This window comes from Phoenix dactylifera, chromosome 3, assembly GCF_009389715.1.
Source record: "Phoenix dactylifera cultivar Barhee BC4 chromosome 3, palm_55x_up_171113_PBpolish2nd_filt_p, whole genome shotgun sequence".
NCBI lineage: Eukaryota > Viridiplantae > Streptophyta > Magnoliopsida > Arecales > Arecaceae > Phoenix > Phoenix dactylifera.
The window spans coordinates 7,748,638-7,759,619 of NC_052394.1; the positions used below are offsets into that span (position 1 = coordinate 7,748,638).

The 10,982-nt window shown below is 38.7% G+C and overlaps 1 protein-coding gene across 1 annotated transcript; it reads right to left on the reverse strand.

The window, feature by feature from the left end:
- Positions 1–2,555: 2,555 nt before the first annotated feature.
- On the reverse strand, positions 2,556–4,469 carry LOC103711443 (probable xyloglucan 6-xylosyltransferase 1). Its single transcript, XM_008797582.4, has one exon. It carries the CDS (start codon positions 4,120–4,122, stop codon positions 2,764–2,766), a length of 1,359 nt encoding a protein of 452 aa, XP_008795804.1. The 5' UTR covers positions 4,123–4,469; the 3' UTR covers positions 2,556–2,763.
- Positions 4,470–10,982: the final 6,513 nt, after the last annotated feature.

Here is a 10,982-nt window from a genome sequence, read left to right on the forward strand (position 1 = left end):
CACATAAGCTGCTCCTTTTGCACCCTGATCGATTGGCTATCTTTTCTCTTTAAAATAACTCATAATCCAATAACCATGGGTCTCCTTCATAGGTTCAATCACTAAATATCCATAACCACCCAAGCCATGGTCTCCTGAAAAGGTATGCCCCACATAATCCTCAAAGGGTTTCACAACAAAACAGTACATTAGTTGCTTCAAACCACAAAAGCCTTTATGCTTTCATTAAGGTGGGAGCGCAACTCAACTTTATGTCTACCATCAAACTAACTATCACTGTTGAGTATAAATTCAAACAACTAAACTAACCCAACACTAGGCTAAATCCTAATCTAGAATACAAGTAAGCAAATAATTTCAGAGAATAGCATAAGAAATTAAGGGAGAGAAAGAACATGCAAAAATCTGCACTGTCCAGAATACACCCATGCAAAGAGAATCATGTCCTTTTCTCAATAAATGAGAGAAAATAAGGCCTACTAAAAAAGCTTTCACTTTCAATATGTCCCCAACTAATCCACACCTAAACTGAATTTCCCAAGACAAAAAAATCTAAAATCAAAGTCAGAGAGACCCAAAATCGAAAATCTAATTTCATAATAGGTTACAATTCACTTGTATCTCTTCTATCTTCAATATTAAAAATCAGTTAACAATAAAAATCACCATGCTAACTCAAAATACAATGATTGTTTTTGCGAACGGGTGGCAAATGATGCACATTGAACGAACATTACAAAAATAAAATAAAATTGAAGAACACGGTACAAGGAGATACTATCAGCTCCCTTGTCAAGGTTATAATGAAAACTGAAAGATTACAACAGCAATCAAGCAAAACAACCAAGGTCTCTTAAATTAAATATCCAGTAACATGATGATTTCTTTTCTGGAGAGAGGAGGTAAGAATGTAAGCAACATCCTTCTTGAAGACAATAGGAAGATATGGATATCGAGGCTAATATCATTCAAAAATACCACTTCTGTTCCAACATAAACATGAGAAATGATGCCAGAACATATGGTGCTGATTTTATTTCCCCTTTCTATGAAAATCGTTACTAGTATTGAGTGATAAGACATGGTCGAGCATGTTATTACAGAAGAAGACAAAAGAAAGCTCAGAGTTAGGACTGCTGGTGTGAAAGGTCTAAGACACCTGATTGGTATTCCTGGAAGGTAAACCTCAAACCACAACGTAAGAAGAAAAACATGGCTAGCAACTTTTCAGCAAGCCACCAAATGGCAAAAACAAAAAACTAGCTGTTGTCGCCAGAAGCAACACAATTCTGCTTAAGGAAATAGCAGCTTCTATGATGAAGGTATTGAGTCATGAATTTATGGAGAAGGTATTGGGCCATGAATTGTGCAGATGTTGTGAGAATTATGAATTGTGCAGATGTTGTGAGAATTATGAATCCTTTAGAAGTTACTGTACAAAAAAACAAAACATGGAAATTGGAAAAGTTAAATTTGTATAAGAAGGGCAAATACAAACAAAAAAAAGTCAATGCATTTTTAGTTTTTTTAACTGAATTCACAAGATATTCTCATACAACTTGGGAAACAAGAAGGTAACTATAGACAATTTTAAACTAGGTTATCATCCACACGAGCAGAGATTTGAAGCCGCCTTTGAAGAGAGGATGCTTACTTTATGCTTTTAATATTTTTTTAATTAAAAAAGGCCAGATCCATGTGTCTTAAGATGAGAACTGCATAGCAGTTTCACTAATGAAGTGTATAGACAACAGCATGAGAAGTGTCATGAATAGTTTGTGGATCCATAAAAACTTGTGAACACAAAAGACCATAGTGCATTTCAATAAATGTGATAGGCCAGCTCCACACACTTGTAACTCAAAAACAATGGAAGAATCTCCAAGCATACAACTTGATATGAGTTGCCATTAATTGACAAAACTAACCTTTTCATCCAGGAAACAAGCACGCAAAATCAGATAACACGTGTCTTGAGAACACCCAAAATTGATGAACAACATTTTCCCATCCACAAGTCAGGTGGCTTCTTCTCACATAAAGGCACAACCAGACAGACAAAACTTGACTTGAATACAACAAAACACAATGAACAAAAGCATCAGAACAATCCGCCAGGAAAATGTAAAACATAATAACTTGCATCTGAGATGGTTAGAGAATGACAACATCTTAGTTTTATCAAGCTGGCATCACTTTCCACGGTAATGGAAAATGCCGAATCAGAAGAAGCTATTGGAACATGCCTGTCGAGAAATCTTAAGCAATAAGAAACAGCATAGAATCCAGTGCTCCTCCACTTTGCAACTCAAACAAATATTCAGGACAAAAGTTACCACCTTTAAGTAAGATTTGACAGATTCTTAATAAAGTGCCAAAAGAACAATAAGAAATCCATAAAAAGGAGACTTTGGATTATTATCTATATCCTTAGATACACACATAACAGAATTGTCTTAATATAAGCCCCCAGAATGCATAGATCCCTTTCAATTCGCAACGAAAACACATATTTCTGATAAAAAATGATGCTTTGAGTAAAAAAACAGTGGGAATCCATGAAAAAGGTAATATATTTGAATTACTACCTCCATCCCTGCATGCATACATTACAACTGTCTGCGAAACAAAACACAAAGAACCACAATAACATCATATTATCATTATATCTATGACCCAAGCCTCCTCCGATCCTAGATTTCTAGATAAAAAGTTACCTAGAAAGAAAAAAAGAAGAAAGAAAAGAACAAAACAATTTTACTCTCAAGATCCAGTGACGGCATCAGTGAGCTTGACGCCGGCTTTGAACACCGGGTGCAGCAGCCCGAGCTCATCCTTGACATCGAGTGGATTGCTCGTCTCATTCCTGATCCTCTTTACCCTCCGGCTGGCGAGCGATTTGTGGGTGAATCCATACATCTGGAGGATCTGGTTGTCGCCGAAGTTGAACGCGCGGTCCATCTGCTTAAGGCAGCGCTCGACAGGGTAGTCCCCGAACTTGCCACAGGGCTTGCAGCCGACAAAGTGAGTGACAAGCGGCCACCGGTGGTCGCCGAGCCCCGGGTGATAATTCTCGATCATCTCCTCATAACGGTCGACGAGGATCCCCCAGTAGCCATGGAGGTAGTAAGCGCTCTCGAGATAGACTTTGTCGGCCCAGCGGTCGCGCTGCGTGACGAGGAGGTAGACCATGGCGGACTGGTCATCGGCCTCAAAGACGGGGCGGTCCTTGAGGAAGGAGGTGAGGACCTTACCGGCCTCGGTGCGGACCTTCCCCTTGGGGCCCATGGGGGCCCAGGCGTCGAGGAGGTCGAGAGACCACTGGCAGTTGCGGAGGAGGAAGCTGCCGGTGTTGAGGCCGATCCAGTTCTTGTCGTCGTAGACCATCTCGTTCCAGCCGTGCATGACAAGGTTGAAGGGAGCGTAGCGATCCCAGGGGAGCTCGAAGGCCATGTCGGTGAACATGGCGTCCGAGTCCATCCACCAGAGGAACTCGACCTCGGGGTGGGCGAGCAGGAGGGAGCGGATCAGGGGGAGCTTGGCCCAGAAGCCGGCCATCTCGGCATCGAGGAGGGCGAGGTTGTAGAAGATCTCGATGCCGTGGACGCGGCAGTAGTCGATCTTGTTCTTGATGGATTTGAGGAGGTAGTGGTCGCCGACGGGGTTCTCGCAGGGCTTGGGGGAGGAACCGGTGACGAGGAGGACGCGGGGCTTGTTGGGGCCCCAGAAGTTGGGGGATTCCGGGTGGCGGCGGAGCCAGGCAGCGCGCTGCTCGTCCCAGTCGGAGATCTTGGGGCCCAGGGAGTAGGGAACGTTAGGATCCCGCGGCGGATCGTCGTCGCCCTCGCCAGCGATGAAGGCTTTGGTGGCGCCGGCAGTGGCCGAGGAGGAGGTATGGTCGGTTTGCTGTTCGACGAGGGCGCGGTGGGGGAGGGAGCGGTGGGGGAGGAGGCGGTGGCGGATCTCGTTGAAGTCCTGCTCGGGGGTGCCGAATTTGCCGGCGCCGATGGTGCCGCGTAGGACGATGACGGTGAGGAAGAGGCAAAGGAGGGTGATCTTCCCCTGCCGGAGGGCTCGCTGGATCTGGCGGACCCGCCGCTCCCCCAAGCACCAGACCAACATTTCCTCCCTCTCTCCCCCTTATCCCTCTATTATTCTTCTAACCTCTATTCTCTTCTTCTTCCTTCCAATCTCTTTCGTTGCTATTCCTCTCCCAGGACAGGTCCCTTGTTCTCTGGGACGAAAAAGAAAAAAAGGCGAATAGCAATGCTTGTATGAGATTAAAATAAGGAAGGGAAGAGGAGTGGGAATGGTATAAGTTGCACGTTATGGCTGTAGTTTTATTCTCGTTATCTCGGGAGGGATAAGGGGAGGAATAGGTCGGGGGAGACAGAGAGAGACAGGGGAGAGGTTATGGCCTTATGGGCGTGAGAAGATAATAATGGTGCGGGTTATAGGGAAAGGGGTGGGAAGGCGTGAGAAGGTAATAATGGTGCGAATTACGGTGGGGGAGAGACGCGATGCTTCGCTGGGAGAAGGGAGGACCAGGGATGTCGTAAAGGGAAATCTTGCTGGGGACCGGAGCGGAAAAGGTCCACGTGATCTGCATGTGATTGCGGTAGGATGGGAGGTGAGATACAGTGTAGGATATTTCATCAAAAAAGATACAGTGTAGGATATGAAGGGATTTGTCTTAATTAATGGATGGATTTAATCTGGCACACTACTTTCCATTGGCTGATGAAGACCTAGATAGAGAAGGAGAGGAATGGTTGCTAATGTAAATTCTAGCTTCACATTTTCTTTGCGGATCCATGTTGGATTATCCTTCCATCTCAACTATTTTGATGGGCAAATGTCTAATATGCCTATAATAGGACTTTGACAGATTCCACTCAATAGAAAACGCAATCTATTTTTATTTTTTTTTTAAAGGAACACATCTCTTAGGTCAATATTTGTTAGAAAAGTAACGTTGTTTTAGTGACGCCACAAAACCTATAATTATTGTAATATGCATGTATCCTACCTCATCCTCTTGGATGGAACACACGTTTATGAGTTCATATATTCCTTTTTAGTTGTCATGTGATGCAGACACCTAGTGCCACAATCAATCATATCAAGGAAGGATATAACTTGTCTTGCTCCATTTTACTAGCTAATTAAAAACACAAATGTTAGGTTAGAAGTCGATGTCATTCCTTTGGAACAAGCGCAAACACTTGATGTGCAAGAAGCGCACCGATATTGTAAAGTTCTATACTTAAAACTTAACGAGCAATGCACAATATCATATTTGAAACCATCTAAAGTTAAAGCTACATGCCAAATATGTAATTAATGAAGGAAGCTTATAAAAAATCAAAAAAAAAAAAGGAGGTTAGAAAAACAAACTATTCAAGCATGCAAGTCTGTTAAAAACAAGGTTCTTGAATGCAGCATCTTATATCATTGAAAAAAAGTTGATCATATACTTATAGTTTGTAAAGTAATTTGTTGAAAATGACTACATGCGCAAATACTACTTTCATCAGGATGCGATGACCCTGTACCATGATTTTTTTTCATCAATATCTACTTTTCACATTATAATAGCCTTTCTTTGGGAAAAAAAATAAAAAAAATGATTATTTTCTTACAGTAACAAGTGACAGTTGTTGTTAGATGGGATTGGAATAAAACCGTCGACATGAAACGTTCACCCTAAGTCCGAGTCCAATCCCATTACAAAGTTTGTTAAAGCGAACTGACGTCCAGAGTAGGCATTGTGCTGCGCGCCAGCTGGAGCAGGAAGCTATGATGACATCACCACCGTTAGAACGGCTGTGGAAGTCAAATCATGACGCTGTGTCGCCGTGTCGGTGGGCTTCCATCACCACGTAATTTTTTAACCGGCTTGTCAATTCCCATCCGTGGCCGACGACAGGAGGTTTGTTTGACCGATCTGATATTTATATCACTCATCTTCGCGTTCATTTCTCATTTTCTAACTGATCTGTCAGGAGAGACGTGTCGGAAAGCAAATGTAAGGGGTGAAATTATATAGACGCCCATATTCTTTGGCCCCTTTCCCGCCGTGGTTACGGCGTTTCAGAAAGTCGCATCTTGACTAGGGAGCTCGCCACGTGTCTCCAGGCGGATTGCAGCTAGCTGCCACGTCGGCGTCACCTTGGCCCAAAGAAAGTTTTGATGCAAATTGTCGTGGCCGCGTACGTTTTTCTGGACGGGAAACAGCTGCAAGATCTGAAGACGTGGGCTCTCGCCGGGGATTTTGAATGGGAGGCTTCTGGTGTGTCGGTATGACACACACACTTGGGTACAAAAAAAATATCAAATCTAAAATAGGCTCGATCTAAAATTTGTTAAAATTAAATATAGATTAAACATAAAGTTCATGAGCATATGATCAGCTCCAATCTCAAAAAAGAATAACGGTTAGAACAGAAGCGTGGCACATTGTTACAGCATTGCGCAATTATATATGGCATGCATATGATGAGGGAGCATCCATCCCTAATCATGTAAAAAAAACACATGATTTAGGCTTGCATTAGAACTTGAATGTTTGGTGAACCATCACCTGCTCCTCTTTACATAGATTGTTCTTGTTGTTAATGTTGCTTAGGCTAATGGAGAAAAAAAAATTCTATACTAATTAATACACGCAAAAAAGTCGTGAGCCGAGATCTAGTTGAAAATTAGCAATCCTTACTTCAGAACTAGTGTGAGCATGGCCCAAATTTGCAAGCTTGTAACTGTACCATCTCAGAAAAGTAGAGTTAGCTTTAAGTTACATGTCTCAAGCCCACGAATCTAGAAATAATAAGTTTTAGATAGTCTAAACTCCTATAATCCAACCCATCAATCCAATCTACAATCAACCCGATTTAAGTAAGTTCAGATTTAAGACCTGTTTGGCATGATATAAGTAGGCAAACCAGAAGCCTACTTCACCAAACTGGCTTGAACCCTCCCAGACCAAAGTTACTTCGAGCCATTTCTCCTTTAATTGGACGATGGTGAACTAAATTCAACTCCACTTTGGGCTAACCAAACACCAAAGTGGGTTTCCCGGGATCTGAACCAAGTTTGGATGGCCAAATACAAGCAACCAAACTGGCCTTTAGTATAAACCAATATGAACATAATTGATGGAACATGCCTAACTGTTTCTTAAATAAGTTGGGTTCAAATTAGAGTCCTAGCATAGTTTATTCAGTTCAATTAAATAGGTTTGACATAGATCAAACAAGTCTTAGATGAGTTAATTAAGTTAAATGAGTAATGTTGGTTGGGTTAGCTTACAAGTTTAATGAAAAGGTCAGTTTTGGTTTTAAATTTTTGACTTATTTAATAAATATGTCACATATAGATTGATAGGTATTTGGTCTCACTCTTATTCAATTTGTTTTGTACCTAACTCACTTTACCCAATTGGCACCCCGCTTAAGAAACGGCGTTTTAGAAAGTCGCATCTTGACTAGGGAGCTCGCCACGTGCCTCCAGGAGGATTGCATTGCCGGGGATTTTGACGAGGCGCAAACGGGAAGGCCTCGCTTGGCTCACTGCTACCCAAACCAACCCATAGCCCAACGGATCATCCATTAATTGGCCCAGGCCCATTTAGCTCTAGGCGTTTTATTGTGTGGATGCGCTATTTATTTTACCACATTTTTTGGACCCTTCATGCTGCTATTTACCTCAAAATCATTTGGCTATATATCTCACTAAAACTTGTTTTGCAGCAAAAACTGAGCATATTGACTAATAAAATAGCAAAAATCACACATCTCTAAATAAATATTACATGCTAATCCAAGTTTTTTGGGGGAAAAAAAATCTTTTAATGAAATATCAAAACTCTAAAGCATAATCCCTAAAGTGGATCTCGAAAGAAAAAAAAAAACCCATTGCAGAATCGATTTTGCAAGAAAATCTAGATTTTTTTTAGCAGTTCAATCTATATTTAACCTCTATAGACCGTATTATCTCTTTATGTATCTAATAGCATATTTCCTCAATCAAGGATCCAAATTTCGATTTCAACTTAACTAGGTGTAGGAGGAGGCTGGGGAAAGAAGCAACAGTGCTGGTGACAAAGTTGACATGGGAGTTATAGGCTAAGATGGCATCTTATGTAGAATGACATGATAACTGGTGTAGATCAAAGATGTTGGTTCAGGATCTAGAATAAGGACTAACTAATCTAAGTAATAGTGGTGAAAGAAAAAATTTGGAGATATAAAAAATTATTCAACAAAATCATCGATTCCCTCTCACAAAGATGCCTCCCATAAAAATTCTCCCCACCATTCTTCGTGTCACTCTCTCCCTCTATTAATAAAATTACACACTCCCACTAAAAGATAGAAACATTATGATCTCACTTTTGCTAAAAAAACAAACTTAAGTATGTTATGCCTAAGGCTCAACCTAACTTAACATAAACTTAAATCCTAATGTTATTAAAATCAGTGACCGGCTAAACATAAATTCTAATAAAATTAGAATTTGATAATAAATCTCAATATTCCCTCTCGTTGCAAAGTCCATATCGATCATATTCAATTTGTCAATATCGTGTAACAATAGCCATTGCCATTATTACTATAGTAACGACAACATAAAATAACTTGTTGAACTAATAACTAAACAACACAGCACTTTTATTGGCATGAATAGTAACTCCTTTGCTGGTTTATCCTTTTTTATGCATGTCTTGGAGTCAAACAATATTTTCCAGCACTTTTTGCAACATTGACTTTATGGTCATTATTTCAGTGTTTTATTGAGCATCCAATTTACGCCAACGAATATCAAGTTGCTAATTGCAAACACTGCTCCCTAGAGTATCAACCATTACCTGCACACAAATCAAATCAGCAATAAAACTTCGACTACATTCGTATACTTGTAATTGATTAGCTGCAAGTATCTGTATACAGCTAACTCCTACACACAGAATCAAATCCTCATGCATAGAATTTTCTATCTATTTAAACTTTAGAATAGTCTCATAACTAACTAGCACGCCAAAACCGTTGTCAAATACTAAGGCACAATATAAGTCATCCACACCAAGTATATCTTCTTACTGCTTGATCTCTAAAACTTTTTCAAAATTAGTCAACTCTCATCTTTATGACTGACTAAATCTTTAAAAAAACATCCACATATTAGAAAGTTTCAGTATAACACTCTTCTGCTAGATTTGACTCCTTTTTGTAGATCTCCATGATTGGATCAATTGTAGCGTCATTTGATCCAACATCATTTGACTCTTCCTAAATAATTTCACAATCAATTGATTCTTCAATTGTCTCTTCTGAACTTGATATAATATCCATCTAATTGACCTTCTTTTGCTCTAAGTATTTTTTATGTTTGGGTTGATCATTAAGTTGATCATTTAATTGATCAAGCTCCTCCTGCTTCAAATCTTTATATTTAAACCAACTCTACACTTTATGTGGATTTTCAGGAAGCTTTGATCCAAAATTCACTCTTTAGGCAACTTTTGTTTGAAAACATCTTCATTTCTCACTTTGCTAGATTTTGAGTGGACATCTGCTAAAAAAAATATACTTTCTTGGCTTCCTTTGTATCTTGAATATATAGATAATTCTCTCTGTTTGCTGTAACTTGGAGAATCCATATTATCTTCTTAAGTCTTAGATTCTACCATTTTTTTTTTGTAACCTTACTTATAAAGAGTATATATTGGTATCATCCATGGCTCTTTCAAGATATCCTATAAATCTTATCACATCAAATATAATTTGACCATAGATTTCTAAATGGAAACATTAGTGTTGGCTATTATTACCCAAATATCGAATCATAATACAATCCATATATTTATCCACACATACAAAAAATTGTTAAAAGTTTTAGAACTACACTGAATAATTACCTTCTAAATCAACGATAATCAAGTCCGCTCTACCAACTGTGCTCCAAATAAATTTAATTGAAGCCACATACCACTGGAACACACTCCAATCTCTCTATGATACTATATAAAATGACACGATATTTAGTGTAGATTAAAGGTGACAAACATAAATTAATTCAAGTAGGATGAAAAAAATTGAGAAAAAAAATTTATTCAATAAAATAAAAGTTAAAATAATTTGTGGGCTTTTCCTCGCAAAGATGCCTCATATAAAAAATTCTTCCTACCACTCTTTACATCACTCTTAATAAAATTCTCCTTTTTCTTAGTAAAATCACGTATTCTTCTATTAAAAAATTAGCTCAAGTATATTAAGCCCAAGGCTTAACCCAACTTAACCGATTTGGATATGAATTTTAAAGTTATTAGGATTCTTAGTTATGCAGATATCCTAATGAGATTAAGTTTTGGTATTTTTGGGTTTTTTACACAAATACCCTCCTAAATATCAAATTTTGCATAAACATCCTTCCAAAATTGATATTTGCATGTATACCATTGTAAAACACTTATTTTGCTATTCTATTCTTTTTTTAATCTTTATTTTTTATATATACCCATGCCATCAACACCGTTAAAAAATTAACGGTTACAAATTAAAATGACTAAAATATTCTGAAGGGATAGATATGCAAAAAAAAAATATTTATAAGACGATCGCGATGGAGGACAAGAAGTAATTTTAAAATTTTTATTTTATTTTTAATTAAAATAAATATGATTTTTATTAATGGTGTTAAAAGAACTGTTATATTAGAGGCATTTGCGTAAAAAAATTATTTTATGAGAGTATAAAAATAAATATAAATTTGAAGAGGATATTTACACAAATTTAATTTTTTTTTAGAATGGTATTCATATAATTTTATTTTATTTTATTTTGTTATTATTTTTTTGGTGGTTAAGGTGGGTTCAGTCGGAAATCAGTGATTAGATCCACTGGCGAGGTGAAAGCTTACGGGCTACGGTAGACCCAGGCGGGCCATGACCCGTGAATCAGGGGCATTTGCGGAAAAGGAAAATT

Bases quoted from the DNA above. Each gene is read 5' to 3' on its own strand.
- LOC103711443 (XM_008797582.4), bottom strand. From the start codon at position 4,122: ATGTTGGTCTGGTGCTTGGGGGAGCGGCGGGTCCGCCAGATCCAGCGA.